This window comes from Lathamus discolor, chromosome 1 (assembly GCF_037157495.1).
Source record: "Lathamus discolor isolate bLatDis1 chromosome 1, bLatDis1.hap1, whole genome shotgun sequence".
Lineage (NCBI taxonomy): Eukaryota > Metazoa > Chordata > Aves > Psittaciformes > Psittacidae > Lathamus > Lathamus discolor.
The window spans coordinates 161,652,362-161,677,889 of record NC_088884.1 but is presented as its reverse complement, the minus strand read 5'-3'; the positions used below and the strand labels follow the sequence as shown (position 1 = coordinate 161,677,889).

General features: G+C 38.8%; 1 protein-coding gene across 9 annotated transcripts in view; it reads left to right on the top strand.

The window, feature by feature from the left end:
* CTNNA2 (catenin alpha 2) overlaps window positions 1-25,528 on the top strand; it is a 510,177-nt gene that overhangs the window by 225,631 nt on the left and 259,018 nt on the right. The window contains exon 8 of one of the 9 annotated variants that reach the window (XM_065661928.1): window positions 10,671-10,816. The exons of the other annotated variants lie outside the window; for them this stretch is intronic. Within the exon in view, the coding sequence (XP_065518000.1) occupies window positions 10,671-10,679 (9 nt within the window). The 3' untranslated portion in view covers window positions 10,680-10,816. Of the gene's footprint in view, window positions 1-10,670; window positions 10,817-25,528 lie in introns of those variants that run through there. 9 annotated transcript variants of the gene reach the window in all.

Genomic DNA, 25,528 nt, shown 5'->3' with positions numbered 1-25,528 from the left:
TTTGGGGATGGGCTGCATTTACTTGTTGGATATTGTGCTTTTGAGTTGAAGGAGGAAGAGATGTTCTCTTATTCTCTCTTTTTCTCCATAAGCCAATTAAAACACGCAATGCATGTTCTTTTGTTTCCCTTTATCTAATTATTTGTATACTGCTGCATCCCTATTAAGAAGACCATGTATTTGATCACTTAAACCATTGCTTCTTATTTTACCTTTTTCACCTTTCTTTTTGTTGTACATTTCCAACTGCCACTCTTTCTTTGCTGGACTTTTGTAACTGCCCTCACAAGTCCCTGTCTCCAGGCCACACTTGACCATTTTCTACTTTCTTGCTTTGGAAATATATTTGTTCTCGTGATTAATTTTATTTTGTTTTACTATTTCCTATCTTGAAAATAAGACAATTTAGCCAATAGATCTTTCCCAATGTCTTACTATGTCTATGGGAGGACTTTTTTGGTTATACAAGGCTGTATGGGTTTCTCTGCAAAGAGTCACAAGGTAAATCTTAACCAGTTGACCTTCCCAACCCTTCAGCCAAATGCAATAAAGGGCCTGTGTTTTGGAGATGTAAGTACTAGAAAATGTATGATATTAGACTATGAAATATATGAATTTCTTCCATAAGGTAGTTTTACCATTTATTGACACAAGCTATGCAGATAGCTAATAAACCTAAGAAACAAGGAAAAATACTTTTCTCTCCTTCAGTGTGTTAGTTGTCTGTGAGTTCATAGCGCTTATCTAATGTAATGCATATGCTTGCACTATTGTATTGGTCCTTTACATAACGAGAGAAAAGGCAGAAAAACAGAGAGAGAAGAGTATAAAACTTTTCTTTCTCTTTGGGACTTATCCAGAACCAATTAAATTCCAGTTAAATCACTGATGTACAGCATGCCCAATTAAAAATAGGAAAGGTGATTGGAAATCGGTGGGATCAGCAAAGCTTCTTGAACCTCCATTTGCATTCTTTTGTCAGACTGATAAAATTTCAAGTTGCTTGCGTCCTCACAAACAGCTTGTTCGATCCATGGATAACGTTGAAGTCATGATTAGGGAGGAGATTCATGGTGTTCTGCCTTGCTTAAATCACTGAACCAAAGTTTTGTTTGAAGCAGGAAACAGGCCCAAACCCAAATTGCTCCTTTCAGCAATCATTTATCATGATAAAGAAGAGTATCACGTAACTGAGTGCTCCAATTACCAGTACAAGGGAGCAGCAGAGAGACAGGGTATATTAAACACCTTTAATCTTTGCTGCAGCAAATCCATGCACCTTGCAAGTGCATTTTTGTTTGTCTTTGTGTTCCCTGCTGTTTTACTTCTCTGCTTGCAATTATTTGTACTATATACAGTAACATAATAATTTAATTTTATGATAATGTTCGTGTATTCAAAGTTGTACTCAAGTTCCTGTGGGAACTTGTACACATGTAACAATAGGAGGTTATGGAAATGTTTCTGAAAAAACAGGGCAAAACTACTGTTATATTTACTAGTAACATTTATCAGGCTTTTTGTTGCTTCTCATCTACTCTTAAAATGGGTAGTTGCAGCGGAATGGCAGAAAGATATAATTTAATCTTAAAGAGCATGCTATGTTGAAAGTAACTTCAAAGCTATGATTAAACGTACTTACAATAATTAGTTTCAAAGCATTATAATTCCTAGCGGTGTTTGAAGAATTCAGCATCTAATGAAGTAAAATAAATTGCACACCACTTTGTTCATTGAATAACCAATTTTCTTCTCCTAACCATCATTTATCAACAGATCCTTTCACTAGAAAACTTCTCAGCTCTCCTTTAAATATGCTCAGACCCAAGCACACTCCTCATTCTCCCTCCCACACACGCACATTGAGCTCGATTATAATGCCTTCGTTGGATTATAATGTACAAAACCTAATAGTTCATTTTGGATTATGAATTGAATCAAGAGAAAGGAAATGTTCAGTGTATTCTGTAACACTTTGCTCTAAAGAACTCCTGTTAGCATTGAATCATAGAATCATAGAATAGTTAAGGTTGGAAAGGACCTCAAGATCATCTACTTCCAACCCCCCTGCCATGGACAGGGACACCTCACACTAAACCATCCCACTCAAGGCTTCATCCAACCTGGCCTTGAACACCGCCAGGGATGGAGCACTCACAACCTCCCTGGGCAACCCATTCCAGTGCCTCACCACCCTCACAGGAAAGAATTTCCTCCTTATATCCAATTTAAACTTCCCTTGTTTAAGTTTTAACCCATTACCTCTTGTCCTGTCGCTACAGTCCCTGATGAAGAATAGGCCCCCTTCAGGTACTGGAAGGCTGCTATGAGGTCCCCACGCAGCCTTCTCTTCTCCAGGCTGAACAGCCCCAACTTCCTCAGCCTGTCTTCATAGAGGGAAAAGGAAAAATTGCATGTCCAAAATTCTATTTTCTGATATTCTTAAGTAATGCTAAATTGAGCAGCTCCACGTGCTCTATAATTCAAGCTGTAATTTCTTGTGGAGAAAATATGAAACTTTGTATTTGTCATTGTTTCTTCACACCAGCCAAGTCAATAAGTTAGTATTTTTGACGACTGAAGCAAAAGGTGCTGTATTTCTATACCCACAAGTAATCTCACTGGCAATAGTGCAAATCTTTATCAGAGATTTTGACCAGAGGATGTGAAGTATCATGTGAGTTCCCTCCCAGCAACACATTTCAGCAACAGCAAGAAAATGTTGGTGAGAAATTAAGAGAAACAGGAGAAATTTCCATGTGAGAGTACAATGGGGGAAAAGGGACTAGCAAGTGGTCATATAAGCAGGGTCTCTGGCTCCTTATATACTTTAAGTATAGAAGTAGTCTAAGTATCATGAGAAAGTAAATTTGCTTGAAATTTTTTATTGATGGCAAATGATTTGCAGTACATGTGATGTGGTAGTGCTTCTGCCTAGTATGCCTTTGGAAACTGGAACTGAACTTGGACTCTGTAAAACTGGGATAACCCAGCACATAGGAAAATGGGAAAGAGGTCTAGCTGTTCCTACCAAGCTTAAAGTTCAAGTTCTTACTGTCTTTTAAGATTGTGCTGTATTATTTTTTCCTAAAGTAGGAGTATGGTAGTTAACCTTTATAACTGCCCATACAGTGATTTAATCAGAAAAACTTCATGTTCCTTACTCCTGTCTTAGAATCAAAATAATTTATTAGTTTATTCAACCGGAGTTTGAAGCATCTCTTGACGATCTGTATAGGTTGAATACCTATGTTAAAAAAGGAAGATCACCATTTTCTTCCTTCTCCAGTGTGACTGTTTCTTCTTACTAGGAGAACTGGACCTAGCATTTGCCCTTTAATTTATTCTGTCATTCTTGCTTGCTTGCTTGCTTTCTTTCTATTCGCATACATGTATTCATGTCACAGTTCACATGGGGCCTGTCCAAATTCAGAGTTTACATCTATCTACACACAATATCTTGAGCAATGTGTCTAACCCTTCCTGGGCCTATTAACATGAACAATAGAATTTTGTAAGGGTGATAGAGTTTAAGTGTTTGCTGTATTAAGTAGTCTGTTGAGATGTTATACTAGTACTCAAAATGACAAATATTCCAGAAGTTTAATAGTAATTTTGAGAAACAATATGATTTATTTATTACTAAAATCTATAACTTATGAAAATGAGCTTGCATGCACTTAAAAATGTTAATCGTAAGCCCCTGGGAAGCTGCAGACAATTTTAAAACAAGTTTCCTCATTAATTTTCAATTTATGATGATTATTATGTAGGCACATTTTAAACCCCTTGGGAACAGTTTGTCATAGATTAGTCTCTCTGTGACGTAATATTTCATTTAGGTAAAGTAATGAATAAGACGACATTTTAGAGAGATATATGTACACATATCTTATAATCTAAATGCACATATCTTAGTAATTTTATTTTTATGACCATATAGATGCAAGAAAGATAAACAGAGATAACAGAGCAATTGTGACACAAACCGATGAAACTTCAGAAATTAAAACTTGAAAGAAATGTTCTTTCTGTAGTCTTACAGTCACTTACTGTCATTCTGTGCTGATTATGCAATATGGATTATTTGTTGAAGAAATCCAGCAATAAAATCTATAGTTTACCTGCTCCTCACTGAGGACATGAAGGATTGGAGCTCTAGTTTGTTATAAAATTATAAAGGATGGTCTTAGCGGACATAGTTATTGATTTGTATTATTATTTGTAACACTGTATGAATATAAAATGCGGCATGGAATGTATAAAAAGCACTGTATGTTTAATTTTGAAAGCTTTGATTTCTCCTTGTTACCATGCAGAAATTTTAGGACTATGCTTGGTATTCCATGACCATACTGAGCAAGTTTTACTTGTGTTTTGATTTTTTATTTCTTGTATAGAAAATACATCCTATTCTGCTTGTACTGAATTACCAGACCTAAATATATATATGTACATATATATATGTATCTATATCTATATATATATATTGCAGCCTTTGCATATGTAAGCTGCTGCCTCTGTATTCCCATCTCTGAAAGAAACCTGTAGGTTTCTTGCATTTGCTTCTTTTTTTTTTTTTTTTTTTGGGGGGGGAATCATTTTCTAATAAGATTGCTATGACTTTGTGAAAACATAGAACAGCAGAAGCAACAGGAGGTGCCTAGGGAGAAAAACATATCCAGAGAACAAGTGTGAAGTGATGTTTCCCTAGAATGCTTTCGCAGCCTGTGCTATACCACAGCTTGTAAAGTAAGATGAGGCAGAAAACGAAAACACATTTGTTAAAAAGTTAGGGGGCAAGTTTTATTCCAAGTACTTTTCATGCAGACATTAAAAATGTGCATATAATGTGCACGGTTCTGAGCTGTTGTGGTTAACTGGCTTCTGTTGTTCTTATTTTTTTAGGGGGTAAGTAAATCCAACTTCGCATCAGGATGCATAAAATGATGTTCTAAGGTGATTCCATCCGTGTGTTTTCAAGCTGGAGACATCTATCCATGATGACTTCATGTCATATTTGGATAGTTCAAGCAGATTCAGATTTAGTTTTCCTTAAGTTTGAAGTTTACCATTATCTCAGCTCTTTTTTTGGTTTTGGTTTGTTTGGTTTTTTTTTTTCAGTAAAAAATATAGCTTTATTGAGAAGCATAGCTCATAAAACTACAGAGTTGTGCAATGAAAAATGCTTTCAAATATCTTTACTCCATTTGCTGCTTTTAACATATTCACATGATAATTTCTTTTGCAAGAGTCAATTTTGTTTCATTGGGTTATCAAAAACAAGTTTTGAAGAACTTTTAACAGTTAAAAGGAAAAATGAAAAGAGAAAAAACATGATATTTTTCAGTGTCTCTGATCCTGCTTTATGTAGAGAGATGCGTGGTCAAGTTTATAGGGAGTTTAGAATTCTGAACTCCCTTTTTTCTTATTGTATTTCTGCTTTTTGGTGTTAAACTGACGTGAGCTGTGCCACTTAACGCTCCACTGGAAGGTGCTAAATTGATCTTTTGTAGTAATTGGGACTGTATTAGAACATGCCCAGGAAAAGAACATATTCCTAGGTGCTGACGCTGAGCCATTTGCCCTCACTGGTGGAGCTGAAAGATACCAGCTGAAATAGACTTCTTGCTGTGCCAGCTTTTGTTGTGTCCACAGCAGAAAAGGCAGGACTTCCCATTGGTTTGATAATCAGTGCCAAATGGGAAAAATGCATTTAGGAAACAAAAAAAAAAGAGGTCTTATCACCCGCAGTCTGGGAGCTCTGGGCTTCCCCCGGTATCTGGTCAGATAACATTCCTCAAAGATCAGGACAGAAAGCAGGTGAGATGGGACTCAGTAAATGTATCGGTGGTGTTAACACAATCTTACAGGCTATTTAAATCTGAATAAATTAGCACTTTCAACAGAAAACTGTACTCAAGGCATAGACAAATGCTGTTTTTTTGTTGGTAGTATTAATGGGTCTGTATTGCATGAAATGAACCCTTATTTCTTTTTCTACTCAAGATATATAATATGTATTTCCATATGTATGTTTTATTTAGTAAGTATGCAGAGTTTTGGTCTCCTGTCTCTACCTTATTTCTCTGCCTCTTATCTCTACTCGTATTTTCCTCCAATATAATCTTTCAGGCTTTTGATTCAGTTTTGCTTGGGTTGTTGTTTTTTTTCCCCAAAGGGATAGTATTTGGGGCCATGTTGAGTTATGTAGCATTGACAGAAGTGGAAATAATTATGGGCACCTCTACAGTAGCCCTTTTAACCTGAACTTCCCTGGCCACCACTCACCTTGGGAAATTCAACATATGTGTTTTAAATCTGGCTGCTCCTCCAGCTCAGTTGCTTCCTTCTATTTCATTCCCTCTAGATCCGCTTTCAGGCTTCAACTATTGCCTTTAGATGTTGGAGATGATGGTGGTGAGGCTCAGAGCACAGTCTTTGGTTTGGGGCTGCTCTCATGGGCCTGGGGTAGATTATACTGAGACAAGAAACAAGAATTTAGTTCTTGATGTGCAGCTGGGAAATAGCAACCAGAGGGAAGAGGTTTGTTGGAAGACCTGGTCAAATTTTATTTACAAAATAGGGGCCAATAACTAATGATTCAAAGAAAGAGAGAGAACTCTTCCTTTGGTGTTTTAGTCATACAGTTTTCTTCTTGTACAGAAAAAACCTAACAAACAGACCATCCTTGACTCCTTCAGCAATATTCAAAAGAAATCATTGTTTCAGCTTACATAAACATAAAAGACACGTATAGATGTAAAAGACAAGTATTGACTAGGCGAATGGAGCTAGGTTTTATGGGCTATTCTTCCTTTTCCTTTATAAGGCAAGTCCTGCTTGTCACTCTGTTGTTAAATTTTGCAGTTAGGAAGTCAGCTTTAGCAAATCGCAGATGAAAATCTAACAACACTGGAGACATTCAAGGCAAACTTAAGAAAACAACCTGTGAAGGTTACAGTGCCTCTTGTTACTGAAAATCAGAGTTAACCTGTATTCCTGAATTTGTACTGTAGATCATAGAATCATAGAATAGTTAGGGTTGGAAAGGACCTCAAGATCATCTACTTCCAACACCCCTGCCATGGGCAGGGACACCTCACACTAAACCATCCCACACAAGGCTTCATCCAGCCTGGCCTTGAACACTGCCAGGGATGGAACACTCACAACCTCCCTGGGCAACCCATTCCAGTGCCTCACCACCCTCACAGGAAAGAATTTCCTCCTTAGATCCAATCTAAACTTCCCCTGTTTAAGTTTTAACCCGTTACCCCTTGTCCTGTCACTACAGTCCCTGACGAAGAGTCCCTCCCCAGCATCCCTATAGGCCCCCTGTAGGACCCCTATGAGGTCCCCACGCAGCCTTCTCTTCTCCAGGCTGCACAGCCCCAACTTCCTCAGCCTATCTTCATACGGGAGGTGCTCCAGTCCCCTGATCATCCTCGTGGCCCTCCTCTGGACTTGTTCCAACAGTTCCATGTCCTTTTTATGTTGAGGACACCAGAACTGCACACAATGCTCCAGGTGAGGTCTCACAAGAGCAGAGTAGAGGGGCAGGATCACCTCCTTCGACCTGCTGGTCACGCTCCTTTTGATGCAGCCCAGGATACGGTTGGCTTTCTGGGCTGCGAGCGCACATTGAAGCCAGCTCATGTTCATTTTCTCATCAGCCAGCACCCCCAGGTCCTCTGCAGGGCCGCTCTGAATCTCTTCTTTGCCCAGTCTGTAGCTGTGCCTGGGATTGCTCCAACCCAGGTGTAGGACCCTGCACTTGTCATGGTTGAACTTCATCACAGATCACAGAAGTATAAATAAAATTACTTTTAGAGGTCATCTTATCCTAAAGGAAGAACAACTAAACTAATGCAAATGTATATGTGTGAAAAATATATGCTGTGGTGTATGAGCATATCAGAGGATCATAGAATGGTTTGGATCGGAAGGGATGAAAGATCATCTAGTTTCCACCACCCATGCCATAGGCAGGGGCACCTTCCACTAGAACAGGTTGCTCCAGGCCACATCAAGCCTGGCCTTGAATACTACCAGGAATGGGGCAGCCACAGGTTCTCTGGGCACCCTGTGCCAGCGCTTCACCACACTCATAGAAAGAACTTCCAAATAACTCATTTTCCTCTCTGTCAGGTTAAAGCCATTCCCCCTTGTACTGTCCCTACAGCCCCTTTTAATAATTCCCTCTCCAGTTCTCTTGCCAGCACCTTTAGGCACTGGAAGGTGCTCTAAGTTCCCCCTGGAGCTTTCTCCAGGCTGAAGGTTCCACTCAGGCTTACTGTCCTTGTCACTGGCAAAGATATTAACCAACATATATATAGTATCTTAAAACTGATTATCCTTTTCTATATGACAGCTTTGGCCTCACGTCTTTATTCAGCTTGCCCTTTGCATGTTTGTATAATCTCCAGTACTCAAAGTGTAGATGCTTTTGACTAATGCAATGTCTAGTGATAACAGTGACTGTCTTTGTAGATGGCATATTATGTTATGGCTCCTGTAACTCTTTAAGCAGGTAAGGTGAAAGATGTGGAAAATCTGAAAAAACAGTAAGCCATAAATGATAAAGGGGCATTAATAATTAAATGCGTTACAAGTTAAAAAAAAAAAAAAAAACAATCAGTACAGCAATTATTAATGATATCTTCCACGGACCATTAAAGTCGATGAATTTCAAGTTCAGCCGTTCGTGCTAAACAAGGTTAAAATGGCAAAAAAACCTATATTTTAATGTGCTATAAAGGAACTAAAAGCAGCCACCGGTTCATAAAGATATGATCCTTCAGTTCTGAATGTAATGCCCATTACCACGGAAAGATTTAGTCAATCATAGAGCAATAACTAACTCTGTAGGGTTGCTGTAATTGCTGATGTAATTGCATAGCCGAGATTTACCTAGATTAAATTCCACTGTTTCCTATTCCTTTAGTAAGAAATAAAGTTTCTTCCTTTAAAGAGGTACTGTATTTTATACTATTACATTTTCTTCAGGCATTTCATATACAGCTAAATTGTCTAATTATTGGTGACATGTGGTATACATTTTTTGTTAAAAGGAAAATGCCACATTCATTTCCGTTGCTTATTCACACATATGCAAATAATTTACAATAAAAAGCAATTACTTTTCTATGCATGATTCTAGTATTGCAGTTAACCCCTTGGCTGACAGGATTTTGCTGACAGGATGTGTGGTACTTTTACTATGTTGCACTGTTTCAACATTCTCAGCACACCAATGTATTTATCTGTCCTCCCAATAGTAATTCAATCAGGTAAAGCCCATCAGCAGCAATATAGTTGAAGTATTTGCTTACCTCTATATTGCAAGAGAATTGTGGGGGTTTTTGTTGTAGTAAATGTTTTTAGAATTGGATTTTAAGCCTTAGACTCAGATGAGTTACCATTTTCTGAGTGGGCAGATTGTGTTATCAAAGATCTACCATTTGGTGTCACAGCTATTCCATCCTTCACTGGTAAAAGAGATGACTGCAGTGCCATATGTAGAGGTTGCACAAACGTGTTTGCTTCCTTCAGGTCAGGGCTACCTGCTAAGTGCCTGCAGCTGAAAAACTATGTGTAGGGCAATAGGCTCCTGTGTTTGAAAGCCCAGAAAGGCTAAAAGTATTGCAGTAGCAGAGTGAACATAAGAGTGGAGCTAGATGACCCACTGTCCTTCCCCTTCATCCACTCAGATCCCACCTCCTTCTCTTTTCCTTTGTGCAGGACGCTGGATGTGCATTTAGAAAGAGGAATGTTTTTCAATTCTAGTTCTTTCTGATTGTCTATCATCAGAAACCAGCACATTAAGCAGAAAAGAAAGGAGTTTGCTTGCAAGTTTGTTAGGAGCAACAGCAAGTGGGGAGGAGGCAGTCTGAAAAAGTGAGAAAAGCTGCTTTTGTGTTTTAGTTTTTATTTTTTTTATATTATTTCACTGTGCTTGCTTGGCATCTGATTCTGAGCTGCAGCAGAAGCACTGCAGCTGTCAGGCTTAGGAGGCTTCTATGGCATTGTTATCCTTGCTTTCTTGTTTCCGCAGTTATCTTCAAAACTATCTTCACAACTATAAGTAACAAAACCTTTTTTTAATATAATTTAAAATAAAAGCTAGGATTCTGTAGACATTGCTGGGAAATATTTCTTCTTACCATGAAATATGGCTTTGTTAAACTTAGGATAAGAAACACATGGGATACTTTGCACAGAACAAGCACTATTTATTTCCTTTCTTTCTATTAATGAATCTGATTTGATAAACATATGGTAAGCGTTGGAATGGAAGATCCCCTGAGGGGCCTGGGGGTTTTAGCCTGGAGAAGAGAAGGCTCAGGGTGAACGTTATTGCTCTCTACGATTACCTGAAAAGTTGTAGTGAGGTGGGGGTAGGTCTCTTCTCCGAAGTAACAAGCAATAGGATAAGAGGTAATGGCCTCGGGCTGCACCAGGGGAGGTTTAGACTGGATATTAGGAGCAATTCCTTCCCCAAAGGGCACTCAGGCATTGGAACAGGCTGCCCAGGGCAGTGCTGGAGTTACTGTCCCTGCAAGTGTTCACAAAGTGTGTAGACGAGGCCCTCAGTGACAGAGATTAGTGGTGGCCTTGGCAGTACTGGGATAAAGGTTGGACTTGATGATCTTAAAGGTCTTTTCCAGTGTCGCTGATTCTGTGATTCTGTGAAGATTCACATCAAGAGTGCAACCTGACTTGAAGGTCCAGCGATGGAGCATCTATCACCTCTCTGGGGAACCTGGCGCAGTGTTTCACCACTCTCATCATGAAAGATTTCTTACTTATATCTAGTCTGAAGATAAAAATCATGTATGCTAGAGAGGAAAATGTCATATCTTGGTGTTAAAACCTGTGGATGATAAGTAGGGTGTTCAACACGTGTCTTTTCTTACAGCATGATGACAATTGGAGCTCTGCCTTAAAACATTTGAGAAAGGGTAAGTAGCAGTGTTTGCTGTACCAAAAGCGGGAAGGCAGGAGTAAGAGTTTTTCCAACTGATACTAAATTGGGAGATAATGACCACAAAGACATTTTAAAGGTGAGAAGAACAAAGAAGAAAAAGACAAATTACACATTTTAGAATAATGGATATAAAGAAGGACTTGGTAAAAGTAGTTATCATTTATTAGTCAAGCAGAAAAATAATGAATGAAACAAATGTTTATTACATGCAGAATATATGCTTATGTCTCTGGAGTAAGAAATGTGGAAAACTAAATTACAAATAAATGGAATCTAAACCAGATTTTTTTCATAATGTGAAAATAAATCTACAGTTGAGTGCATCTTCCTAAATCTAAGACCAGAAGGAGAGTGGGAACAGAAGAACATGATTAATCTTTAACAGTAAACTTTTTCTTGTCACTCTGAATCAAAGGCAGCCATGCGTCAGATGTTGAGTTTGAACTACATAAATGATAAAAATGCATGATTTGATGAAGTCAGTGAAAATTACTGATTACTGATATCTGGTCACACAGAAACTCTCTCTTTACTCATCGTTAACATTGACTGGTTAATCATTCCCCTGATTCTCATAGGTAACTTTTGAACAATACTGATTTTCTTTTAAAATTACTTGATTTTAAAACAAAAGAGAAAGGGAAAGGATATTTTGCAATTACCTGGCTTTGAAAGTAGGGTAGATCCCCTGGAGTGGTGTAATGTATTGATACAATTATATTGAGGATTTTGCCTTTGAGGAAGAAACTTAGAGCAGCCCTGAAAGCTGCAGTATCAGTTATCAGTCACCTATTAGCAAAGGTTAAATTGTTCTTGCTATCAGAAAATGAAGTGCAGGAGGAGCCACTGCTGAAATGTGGATTCATCCAGGCAGTGTAAAAAAAAATCTAGGGCTTCAATCCCATATTGTAGTGGGTTTGGAATGGATTGGCTTTGCATGTGAATGTCTCCCTGATCTACTCCAGATACCTGGATTTTGCAGTGGCTTCTCCTGTTAAAAACAAACAAAAAATGATGTTAGAGAGTCAGCAAGCAAGGAGGTGAAACTATGGTCATATCTGTAACCCTTACATGAGGCGAGATATGTGTTTGTGGGGAGTCACGCTGTCCTTGGTGCAATTGCACCAGGCATGCTATCAGACCAAATGACATGAAATGATGACACCTCTGGGTGTTGTAATTCCTCTACCTGGAGCACTGCATCCATCAGATCTGGAGTCCTCACTGCAGGAAAGACATGGACCTCTTGAAGCAAGTCCACAGGAGGGCATGAAATGCTCAAAAGGTTGGAGCAGCTCTGCTACAGAGACAGTCTGATAACACTGGGTGGAGAAGAGAAGGCTTCTTAAGGGGAGACCTTAGAGCAGCTCCAGTACCTGAAGGGGCTACAGGAAACCTGGAGAGGGGCTTTGGACAATGGCCTGTAGGGACAGGCCAAGGGGGAATGGCTTTAACCATGCAGAAGTGTGTGCTTCTAAAATAGTACCTGAAACCTGTTGATTTTAGCTTGGCTACTTCACATACTGCAAGATATGTTAAATGTTTAGCCTCTGACTGTGTCTCACACCACCACATATTGAGGCTTATAAATAAAAGCTGCATTATCTTTTTTATGCAATAAAGTGGTTCTTTTGGGGGAAAAAAAAAAAAACCACCTTATTGATGTCTCTCATAATGACCTCTGTCTCTCTGGGAGCCAAGAGAAACGTGAAGAGAAAAGGACAAAGGCACCCACCAACGAAACCCTTCCCACAGTCTGTGTAACAAAAATGGGACACAGTTATATGCGTGAATGGAAAGAAATTGAGGTTCATTCTGTATGTAAAGGGCTGAAGCCCATCTATGGTGCTAAAGTAAATTAATTGCAGCCTTGTCTCGTCTTTTAATTTCTGATTTACTGAGTACTGCAGGGAGTTGGTGCCAAAAGCTATGTTGGCCCAATAAAGTATTTTTTGAGTATTTCAAAGGCAACACTAAATATTACTGCCTGCTTCTTGTCTACCAATTCATGGAGCTATTTTTAGAATATACTGTTTTGCCCAAGAGGTTAACTGAATGCTGGGAGAATCTATTTTCTTGCTGAAGTTTCCAGCAATTTGTTCTGTAAGCAGAAAGTGTGCTGCAGCACATGCTCTTCCTTTTCTGTCTATCTTAGTATGGAGAGAGACTGAAGTCAGGATAGAACCTCTGGCTTGTTCTAAACTGCATTTTGGAAGAGAAACTTAATATTGTGGGTACCCCATGAAGTAGAAAACAAGTTTAATGCACTATAGTAAAGGGCTTGGCTGTGGTATGCATCTTTTCTGTTGTCTTAAATTGCTTTCACAGGGTCTTCATTATTACCTTAATAGCTTATCGTGTGCAAGAAAATTGGCTTAATGAATACCTGGTAGGGATCTGCCCTTTGTTTTTGGTGTAGCTTGGAGCACATGCCACAGTGCAAACAGCAATTAAAGAATCTTTGCTACTGTTTTCTATATTCAGGATCATTTATTCACACTTTTGCTCTTAGTAAAGTTGTAACAGCCTATTGCTGCTTTTGTGATAGATGCCATCATTTCACTAAACAACAGCAGGAACGGCTTATAAAAGAGAAAAAGCTATTTAAGTGTCTGTACATGTGTATAATGCATCCTCTTAAAGTTTCATGCAAATTTCTTAACTAAATAAAGCCACAACAAGGACTGTGAGAAAGAGCTGTAGCTATAGCACTTATGTACTAAAGCACATTTCTTTCTACTTGTGAGATGATAGACCATAGGTAAATAATATCTGTGTTTTAATGGGTGTAAATGAAAGAAAAGAAGCAAACTGTGTTCCTTATGCAGTAGGTAGTTCTCTTCTTCCAAATTCTGTAATCTGAAGGTCTTCTTGCTGCACCCCGTGGCTATGGCTCTTGAAGAGGAAAGGGATCACCACGGATTGAGTAGGAGGAGTGCGTGCCAAGGCAGGGCCCTCTCCTGTAATCAGTAATTACAGGGATTCTGATCTCATGCTGGTATCAGCTTTTAATTTGCTTTCAGTTTGTGCCTACTGACAGCATAGGATGGCAAATCCCAGTGTACCTGGCCCAGCAGGTATGGTGTCTCTTGAAGTCTTGCCAGCCAGCTGTAATGTTGGGAAGGGGATGGGTTACAATGTCCAACATGCATTATATCCTAATATCTTCTTATTGGTGGTTATTGTCAGCACTCTGTAGAATAAGAAGCTGTTATGTGCCTGCAACAGTGAGAGATAATGGTTGGTGACATTTGTGTAGAACTTGCTATATCTTCTAGTACCTAAACCCAGACAAGAAAGCTGGATAGGGGCTTTTGACAAAGGCCTATGGGGACAGGACAAGGGGGAATGGCTTTAACCTGACAGAGGGGAGATTGAGGTATTAGATATTAGGAAAAAATTCTTCCCTGTGAGGGTGCTGAGGTGCTGGCACAGGGTGCCCAGGGAAGCTGTGGCTGCTCCATCCCTGGTAGTGTCCATGGCCAGGTTGGATGGGGCTTTGAGCAACCTGCCCTAGTGGCAGGCGTCTCTGTCTGATGGGGGTTGGAGTTGGATGAGCTTTAAAGTCCCTTCCAACAGAAACCATTCAATGATTCTGTAACTTGAAACAACAATTGAACTTACTGCTTGCCCTGTTTTATGTTCAGTTTCATGATTTTGCTAAAGTCCTGTCTGATCCTCAGTTTCCTACCCATGAAAATAAATAATAGTGTTTTTCTTATTAGTTGGAGGTTTCTTTTCCTTGCAAACTATAAACTTTTGCTTTCTGTACTCTGTGGAAATATTTCCAATTCCCTTCAAAACTGTGAGAATGGGGTCATATGTGGTGGCATTGTCATGGCTGAGTAAAGAAAGTTAAAATCTCTTTGAGAGATGGGAAGAAATGAGGCATTTTCTCTGTCATATATTAAGGAAAAACCATTAATGTCAAAATCTGAAGCTGTAGTATTAGCGTGGTGTCTGCAGTGTGATGGCTGTGGCTTCCATGCTTGGGAAGCTGCCTCCAGAAATGACAAATGTTCCTTACAGATGGTCTGTTAGTATAAAGGGGTGTGAATGGTGTACTGGTTTCCTTCAGCTGAAGCCCTCTATACTGTGATATTTCCTTTTAGACAGACTTCTCTCCTAGGTCATGATGTTGTTGTCTGAAATGGCGTGATGCTTGCTGAATCAGCTCACAGGATGATAGATCTGAGTGTAACATTTGCTGTAGCACAGAGCTTTACATGGGAAAAAAAAACAGCCGTGTTTGTTTGGATGGGAATTAGAATTCAGAAACATAACTCCCCTCCAAAAGAAGTATGTATGTATATAGGAAGTGTGAAGGGGAAAGTAAATCAGGATGATATTTAGCTCTATTTTATGCTTTAGTGTTTAATTTAGTATCTATATATGGCACACTTATTTTGGTGACTAATAAAGTTTCCATATATTTATCAGTGAATGAGGGTTGGTTTTAGTCTCTCTTTTAACTAGAGCTTAAGGGGGGAAACTGGAAAAGAAATAAAAATTCACAAGCAAATGACACCCAAATGTTGAATTATTTTGAGATATAAAAAGGTAAAACCAGCCACTGTTAACTTACTGGTTCACATGCGTATTTCCCTTTCTTTTTATTAACAAGGTAATTTCAGTAATCTCATGATTGTCTTCACTTCCCTCCCCCCCCCAAGACAGCAAAACCAAACTGTCAAGCTTTTCTTCTTCCATCTGTTTTTCAGTACCTCTCAGCCAGCTTTTTTACACCTTCACGTGTATGTATTTCGTGTATCTTCACCACTCTTGATCTTTTATAAAGCAAGGTGGTCATTAGTGATAATTGGAGGGTGAACATAGCTGTGCAGTGGAAATGAGCGGTTGTTGCTGCTGACAGGTATACTAGGGAAACCAAGGCAAAGGTTTGATGTGAATTTATTTAACACATAATGAAGGAATTGGGACATATATCCATGAAGTTATTTAAAAACTCCAGCAGGTGGAAGCAGCTAAGTGAATAAGAATTAAATATGCTGAAATTACTTAGTGGATCATAGAATCAAAGTGGTCTGAGTCGGAAGGGACCTTAAAGCTCATCCAGTTCCAATCCCCTGCCACAGGCAGGGACACTTTCCACTAGACCAGGTTGCATAAAGCCCCGTCCAGTCTTGTCTTGATCGGGTCTTTTGTTCAGGACACCAGGTTTATGATAGACAGCATGGACACCAGTTGGCATCAATATAATTTAATTTACCATTTGAATTTGCAATTATAATTTGATCACACATTTAGTGTCGTCATTTCCCATCGCACTGTATGTGTTCATGTCTCATGTCTTTCAGATTATAAGTGCTTTAGGATAAAACTATGTTGTTATCCTTTTCAACATGGGCACTTAATGTTCAATAAATATGAATCCACTAGGAGACAGTTCTGTATTTTAGAATCATGGAATCATAGAATAGTTAGGGTTGGAAAGGACCTCAAGATCATCTAGTTCCAACCCCCCCGCCATGGGCAGGGACACCTCACACTAAACCATCCCACCCAAGGCTTCGTCCAACCTGGCCTTGAACACTTCCAGGGATGGAGCACTCACATTTTAGTGAGCATTTTAGGGGATATAAGTTGTCCACCCCAAATTTTCATGCTCTGTACCCAGAATTCCTTATTGATTTTTATTGGTAGATAGGTACTGCTAGCCACCAAGGCAGAAATGTAGCCATGCATTGTGATACCATAATAAATATGTTTTCAGAGAGATCCTTATGCCCCTCTTGCAATCAGTAGGAGAAAAAGCTGGAATCTTGTTAGTGCACAGTGGGAGGAATGTCACATTGTTAACAGCATCTTGCACCCAGGAGCAGCAGAACAGGTGATTCATGGCTATAAACTGGGAGAGAAAGAAGGATATGCCAATGTAAGTTGAATTTTCAGACAGGGTGTATCAAAGCCCTAGATCTTGAAATGATGGGTTGAAGATCTGACAGCATTTAAATCCTTCCTCTGCATTATGTTTTCCTAATCTATTTTGGTCCACAATCAAAAGTTCAATCTTGTAGGGTCTTTTATTTGTTTATTTGGTTGGGAAATTCAAGGGTTTAGTTTCCAACATTAATTCTTCTAAAGGAGGATCTCCGGTTCCATTACAGTGCTTTTGGTCTTGGTGTAAGCTTCATTATTCAGCCTAAAAATATTATATTTCTATTTATTTTCTAAGTGTAAGGGTTTTCTTTTTCTCCTTCTCTTACCTTTTTATCTCATTCTGTCCATGTTCTTGATAAATAAGAAGTTCGGTCTCTGCACATGCAAACATTTGCTGGCTGGATGAAAAGGAATTACTAAAGTAAAGGCAGAGAGGAGGAAAAGAGGGTGGATATGCAAGAGAAATGTTGATGGTTAATTAGGTGGCTAAGTTATTAAAAATAATAAAGAAGGAGAATAGAAGTATGTGTGTGGGGAGAGATAGCTGAGAAGAATGTCATGCACATTCTTTGTAAATCTTAAGCTCTGACAACTTTTTGTTTCAAGTATGGGAAAAAAAAAATATATCAATACTCAGACTATTGCCCAGAACTAAGCTTCTTAGCAAGCAGAGAACAAAGATATGGTTGGGTCCTGCTTTTTCACAATGAGACTAGAAATCTATGAAAATCTGTAAATCTATGAAAACTATTCTAGGGGGCTAAGCATAAGGTACTAGAAATTAGCACTGAGAACTGCACAGATGATAACAACCCAACAAGCAATAGTACCCCAGGTGACATAGGTGGAAAAAAAGCTTCAAGACAGTACCAGCACCACATTATTAAGAAAAAAGATTCACATGTAACTTCTAAAAGAAATGTATTTTTGTGTGTGTTGGGAGTGTGCATGCAGCAGAAGCGTGGAGTCCACATCATCTCGTGCACAAATTCAGTGGACAACAGTCAGATATTGTACAACTTATAATTATCAGATCAGCCACCATATATTAAGTCTATAATTAGGTTCCAGTATTTTTGTATGTTTCTGTATGCCTTATAAATGTGCCGCTTAGTATGCCATTAAATATCACGTGAACTTAAAGATCACTTTACCCTTCACTATTTCAGTAGTTAAGGATTTATGAAGAGGTTGAAATGAGTTTTCCAGATTTAGGCTACTTCCAGTTTGCTTGGAAATGAATAATAGTAAACACATGATAGCCTTAGCACAATGTATTGTCTAAAAACAACAACAAAAGAAGATGCTTTGCTGTCATTGCTATAGACTGCAGTTGAAGCATGACTACAATTTCCCAAGATTTTAATTCATTCTACCTTAATGAAGTATCTTTCGTTCTCATCCTCCTTCAGAAGTACATAAATAAATTCCTAGTAAAAGACAGGCATAGATTTACAGCTGGTGAATCAAGGAAGGATCGTTTTGATCATCTGTTTTGACCTCTGCATAACACGGAGCAAAGAATTTCCCTCATTAAATTCCTATTTATACTGGGTTTGCATAGCAAGGTTTTAGGAGTGGGGGGACTACAGGGGTGGCTTCTGTGAGAAGCTGCTAGAAGCTTCCCTCATGTCCAATAGAGCTAATGCTAGCCAGTTCCAAGACATACCTGCCTCTGGCATAATGTATTTCAGAAAGGGAAAAGTTATTGCACAGGAGCAACTTAAGCTCAAGAGAGGAGTGGGGGTCTGTGAGAGAAACAACTCTGAGGATCTGGGTTTATTTCTCATTATCCTGCTCTGATTTGAGTGGTAATTAATTTCCCCAAGTGGGGTCTTTTTTGCCCATGGTGGTAACTGGTGAGTAATATCTCACTGTCCTTATCTTGACCCATGGGCCTGTTTTCTCCCCTGTTCAGCTGAGGAGGAGGGTGATAGAGCGGTTTTGGGGGACACCATTCTTCCAAAGTCAGCCCAGCACACTATTCATAGCAGAGGATATCTTCCAGGAATAAATCCTTTCTTCGTTTTGAAGTGGCCCATTATGAGGAATCGAGCATAACCATTAGCAGACTTTTCGAATGTTTAATTATTTTATTTTAAAAGTTTACTTTCTTCCCGGCCAAATTTGATAGCTTCAGCATTCAGTAATTGTCTATTCTCATGTTTTTGCCAGCCAGTTATCCTGCTTCCCTCTTCTGGGGCTGGAAATCATGCATGCATCTAGGGAGCAAATAGTTCATAAGTCTTGATGTCTGCAGATAATTTTGGAGCCTTTCTGGAGGACTCTGTAGATCAGGGGAGAAACTGGAGGACTTCCAGGCACTCCTTTTTATCTCACATGTTGGGAGAGCTGAGTAAACAAAATCTTTCTTTCATGATATTTTCCTTGTATCTCTCGTTTTTAGGAGTGGAAAAAGGTGTCATCTGTCAAAAGGTTTCTGTGTGACTGACAGATTTTGAACGCTTTGCAATAACTAACCAGTGCTTGGCCAGCTTTCATCTCTTTTAGTTCAAGTAGCTTGGAGGCTGATTCCAAGCTCATTATCTGTTGTGTTTGACAAGGTGATGCTGTACTTGCACTTTGTCAAAATTACTCTGTTTCCCAGTGCTGCTGGTGGAGGTTGTTCTGAAGTTCCTCTGTGTTTGCATCTCCAGCCAGGCTGTTTTGAGAGCACTTGCAGGAGAGCAGTAAGTCACAGTGGAAAATATATTGTCAAGAAGAGAGCAACAGAGTAGTTATGGAGTGCCTACAGCTTTGGCAGCAGGAAAGAACAGCACTAGTTATACTAAATGATAAAACCCAAAATGTTTGCTGATGTATCTGTTTGGTGTACAAATTCAGGTTTCTCTTTCTGGAGTGATTGATACAAGCATTGGTTCTATGTTTTATCATATTGGGTCTCTGTGCAAGAAATACTGATACAGGTGAGTCACTGAGCTGTCACCCACCTGCCAGAAAGCAGGGGAATCTAAAAAAGCAACATGAAGGGCCAGGAAAGGTTTATGCACTGTGAAGATTGTATAGGTGAGGGAGAGAAAAGCAGAACAACTTCGTCGAATTGCAGCTTAAAGATAGCAAAGCAGATTCCCCCCAAAACAGAGGACTTTTCTGTATCCTTTGTAGAGATTTCTTGGTGCCCCGGACTGGCCAAGAGCAGTGTTATGGGGCTGTTGAGGCATTACTTTCTTTGGTTTTCCAGAGTGAAAGTTGACAGTCTTGACCTTTTCCCAAGAGCATCAGCAGAGCCTAATTGCTCACTGAGGCTTGTCTTGTTTTGTTTTGTGATTTGTTGTTTCTTTTAAAAAAAATGGCACTTTCACACAATCTGGTTGCTATTTTTACGGAACAAACAAGCCATAAAATACGCTAATGTTCCATGGATCAATAATGAGGGATTTCAAGCCTAAAAAGACAACTGTCTGGTTTTCCATCAAGTTTTTGAATAGTATGCAAAGGTAAGTTAACATGTTCTTTGACAGTCTCCATCACGAGGACTGGTTAGAGATCACCCACATGTGGAAATTTTATAAGGAACTTAATGCAGGTGATGTGAAATCACAGTTGTTCAGTGATTTTACAATTAAGAAGAGAGTAAGAAAATTTATGATTTGAGGGGACAGTAGGTCATTACTTTTACTAATGTGTTTGACTTTAGGTTGTTATATGGCTTCTTTTCATTACGAATATAGAAACAACCACTTTGGATTAGACTAATGATCTTTCAGTTCTTCCATGCTTTTGCAACTGGCATTACCTACAGCTTTTGTTAAAAATACCCATGTTTCTCTCCACGTTCTAATCTGTGGTTGTTAGAAATAGCTTGTGAAAATGATGATCACCTCAAGGTTGTGTTTCAGAACTTTAACTAGTGTTTATTTGTGATCTACAAGAAGAAATGTTTCCTAAAATTTCATTGGTTTTTAACAAGTCCTGTATATTTGAAGGTTAAAAAATAACCAGATGATGCCTCAATACCTGTATGTGCTCCTGTCTAAATTGATCAGACAGCTGGATGGAAGAAACTGTAATTTATCTATCTATTTGTCAATCTGCAAAAACATTTCAATTAATTTAGAGCAGTGGCTTCGTAAAGGCACTGTACCCACATCTCACAGAGATGAACATAAATGGACTGCATGTTGCTGAAAGTCATCTGAAAGCAAACACACAGAATTGAGAGCATGAGAAGTTCAGAAAGGCATTGGGTTGATTTGTTTTAAGGAAAAGATTCACAACTATTACTGTTAATATCCAGTTGTAGAAACACTTTTTCATCTGGTAAAGGACACCTTCAAAGCTAAACACAGACAAGGACAGAGCCTTGAAAGTTTAAATAGTCATTTGTTTGGGAATCAGGGCCAGGGCCCTTGGACTGTGTTCCCACCGTAATTTAGAGATTTACTTACTTAGATGAGGCACTTGATCTCACTGAGTCTCTTTCCCAATAGCAAACCAGAAGTAATAAACCTTAGCAGTCTAATTATGAATGTCTTGTTAGGCTTAATTAATTTTTAAAGAGTGTTAATATCACCACATGAAAACTGGCACGTGGTGTGAAGTGTGTGTGTGTATAATTACATTTAATACACACATGCACACATCCTGTTGTTAAAAAAGCACTGTTAGGGTTGGATGGCCAAGTAATCAGAAGGAAATATGAGTTTTATATATGGACACTCCCTTGTGACTACTCATTATGGGAAATATTTAATTGCGCTGTCATATGCTGACATCCCAGCAGAAATCCTCTCTCATTCACTTCATAGGAGCTGCCAATTTCCACCTGTTTTAGCCAGCCTCTCTGGTCCCTCTTGCTTTAGCCATCAGATTGTCCTTTTCTCCTTTCTGATCCTATTTCCAGGTTCCTTCCTCTTCCCTGTTTTCCTAATGTTCTTGGGAAGTTACTGAAGAAAGAGTTATGCCAACATATTACTTCTTGATGTCTCAAGAACCCTTCCTTGGAGTTCAACAGACCAATACTTGTATGAAGACAGTGGCACTGTCTTCCTGATTACAGATACATTTCATGAACAAGTTTCTAACCTGACTTACAGAAATCCAGGACTGGAGCTGAAAGAAAGTTTTGCTCAGCTGGGATGTGAGTGGTGCAGTACAGTTTCAGGTATCTTAACTTGAATGTTGTACTACGTATGTTGAAGAAATGCACATTGACATTGGACGAGATCCTAAATTGACCTATTCTGTGTAGGTCAAAGAATAATAAAACTCCCATTTTGTTACATCAACTCCTATTAAATTTCAGATCTGTGAACAAGGAATTTCATGCAATGCTCATTGCTATTTAATAGTTACTTTTAAGAGAGAATAACTCTGCCTAGTACATGGCGGGAGGGTTGACATCCGTATTTCACAATCCTAGGAACGACTTTTATGTTCAAGAAACTGATGAGTGAGGCAATTGTTTTCTAAAATTAGGGATGAGGAAATCCATGGAAAAAATCAGTGAAGGCAGTAAAGCAGAATTATAGGATATATTATTGCAGACTTTGCATTGCACATTTCCCCAAGCTGTATGGTTTCACTGACTCTTAGGAAATATTCTTTCTAAAAGCTTTTTTTTGTGTTAAAAAACAATTGCTACTGAGGAGTGCAAATATAGCTAATCTATTATCTGCTGCAGCTAGCTAGAATATATATGTATTTGCACGGTTTAGATATGCCGTGTGATACTGTTGCATTGATGCTACTTTGTGGTGTTCACATGTGGATTCATTGAGGATTACTGAATAAAACCTGTTTCACTCACCTGGGAGAATGGGTTATGAAATTAGCAAAAGTGCCATCATTAATGCCTATTATTCTTCTGCTTCAATGGATGAGAACCATGCTCATTGCTCTTGAGTGAATAGAGGTGTTTTTCCAGGGCAGAAATTACAACCTTCTTTTCTTTCTTATTTAAAATTATTCATTATTTTGCAAATAACAAGGAAAATACAGTAGGACAAAATCAGTATTGAAGAAGAAGAGAGTTCTTACATTAAATTATAAATATTGCCAGTTTTACGTCATGGTGGAGACCATCTCCAGTGCTTTATCATTATTTTATTTCTTATTTAAACAGTAACTTGTTCTTAAGACACAGCCTTTGTTTTACCTCCCTAGTCAGGTGCACCTCGGACTCTATTGAAGTGGTAATAAAAGAGACAACAGAGTCATAGAATAGAAGAGAATATTCACCCAGAATAGAATAGAATAGAATATTCAACCCAGAAGACTTTAAAGATTTATCTAAACAGTAGGATGCAGGAGTCTCTGCAATCCTCAGATGCAAGTGCTGATAGTGGATCTGAGGACTGAAAATAGTTGTGCATTAACTGTGGACTAGCTTCAAGTGCTTTCTACTCTGGCTTCATGTGAGAGGGGAGATTTAGGTTGGATATAAAGAAGAAATTTTTTACTATGAGGGTGGCGAGGTGGTGGCACAGGGTGTCCACAGAAGCTGTGGCTGCCCCATCCCTGGCAGTGTTCAAGGCCAGGTGGGACAGGGCTTGGAGCAACCTGGTCTAGTGGAAGGTATCCCTGCCTGTGTCAGGGGGGTGAAACTGGATGCTGTTAAGGTCCTTTCTAACCCAAACCATTCTATAATTCTGTGACCATTGGAACGAATTTGGTCCTGTGTGCAGACCAGCAAGTAAGACCATTCTGGCACCCCAAAGTATCTGGGATATGGGATCTACTGATCCTGTAGATTTAAAAGGATGCTGTCATAGTCAGGTACAGTGACACTGTGCTGATAATCTAAATTCATGTCACTTGGTTTGGAACAGTTTCACCATTACTTCCTGTGCTTCTTCAGTTGAATTATACATGTTCAATAAGAAAAACAAACACACTAATTTGGTAACCCTAGGTTTCTGTTTCTTAAATTTCTACGTATAAAAGTCCATAATTGGACTGTTGGACCCAGGACAGACTGTCATATAGATGAAATGAGCAGTAATTCTGGCTTGCATCCTTCAGGCTTTAACCTTCGCATGAAAAAGAACTATAGAACTATTTCCTTAGAAAAATAATTTAAAGAAAACCCCAAAACAACAAAGGAGACATCATTTAATGAGCTAGCTGATATGTCAGCTTCTTGTTTGATTTTGCAGCCAGAGATAATAATGACTTCCGAGGCACTGTAGCCAAGAATATTGCTGCAAACTTTGCAATATTAATGAAAGCTGTAGAAGTATCTTTGAGTGATGTGAAAGGTGATTTATACGGTGGCTGCTGTCTTTAGAGTTGTCTGAATACATTGTGTATTTTTCTGTGCAAATAACTCTAGGACTAAGATATCAAATAATTGCAAAGAAAAGTAAAAGGCCAAAACCATAATGATCGTTTTAGAATTGACCTTTTAAAGGTATTTCTGTACTCTTTGTACTCAGATTGTTTTGAACAAATGTCTGTTTTAAATCCTAAACCTAGTTTTAAAAAAAAGGCAGTCCTTGTGTTAACGCAGTAATAAACAGACACTAAAATGTAGTTCTAAATATATAAAATGCCTGAAAACATGTAATATCTATATGCTAACAATTTAGGAGTAATTTAGAAGTAGTGTTCTCCCAGGTACTGAATAATTGCAAAGTAATATTGATGTATTTCTCTGACTCAACTGAGTCTCTAACACTATGAAGTAATTGTTGGTGCATGGGGTGTGGTTTCACTCATGAGAGGCATTTGTCAGAACCACCGAGTGGCTGCTCGTACGCTGCAAGGTCCACCAGGGATCATGTCTAATCCTGAATGTGCGGATGATGAGGATTAGGTGTGAAAGGATGTAAAACTCATGGGCAGCTGGGGACAATGAAGTTCATTATGAATCTATTCAATATTTTCAACTTCTAGGTGAAAGTTGTGTAAAATATGCAGCAAGAGATGGCATTTTGTTGATTGTTATATGTATTACTTCAAGAAAATCTTGCTTAAAAGCAACTATTTGATGAGTATCTGCAGTGCCATAAAGCTTGAATGTATTTGTTAAAGTTAAACTGATTGGATTCACCATTCCTTGAGTTTCCTGGATCTTGGAGGCTAAGAATAATACAACTGTAAGTCAGCATGCAACCAAACCTGCTTAACTGTCTCCTACTCTGCCAACAAACTTAGAATTAAGAGTGGGACCACAATAAATTTGAAACTCTGAGAGGTCAATGATGACTGTAGACTTCAAATTACTTTATTAAATATTGAGTATTAATAACTCAATTTTAGGTGGAAAACTGAAGGACAGAAATGGGTTATGACTTGTACAGTATCATTCAAAGGCATTTCAGAACTGACAGTTCCTTTCGTTGCACTTCTACAAACTTTGCATGGGGTAATCTGGTAGAACTGATGCACTGCAGCAGTGATTTCCCAGTGGAGAACATCCCTTTTATTGGTCAATTCAATCTAACTTATTTGGCAAAGGGAGAAGGTAGAGCAGGTAGATAGAGAGGAGAGAAGAAACCAGGGCTAGTACACTTGGAAACTGGAGAGAAGAGACAAAGAGAACACAGTTAGTTTGCTAAATTAGCTTTTCTCCAGCAAAATGATTTTTTTATTGCTCTAAGTCTTTGGTTTTATGGGGTCTGACATTTTTAGCATCTCAGTGGTGCTGCTTGACAAAGAGTGAAGAGCATATAA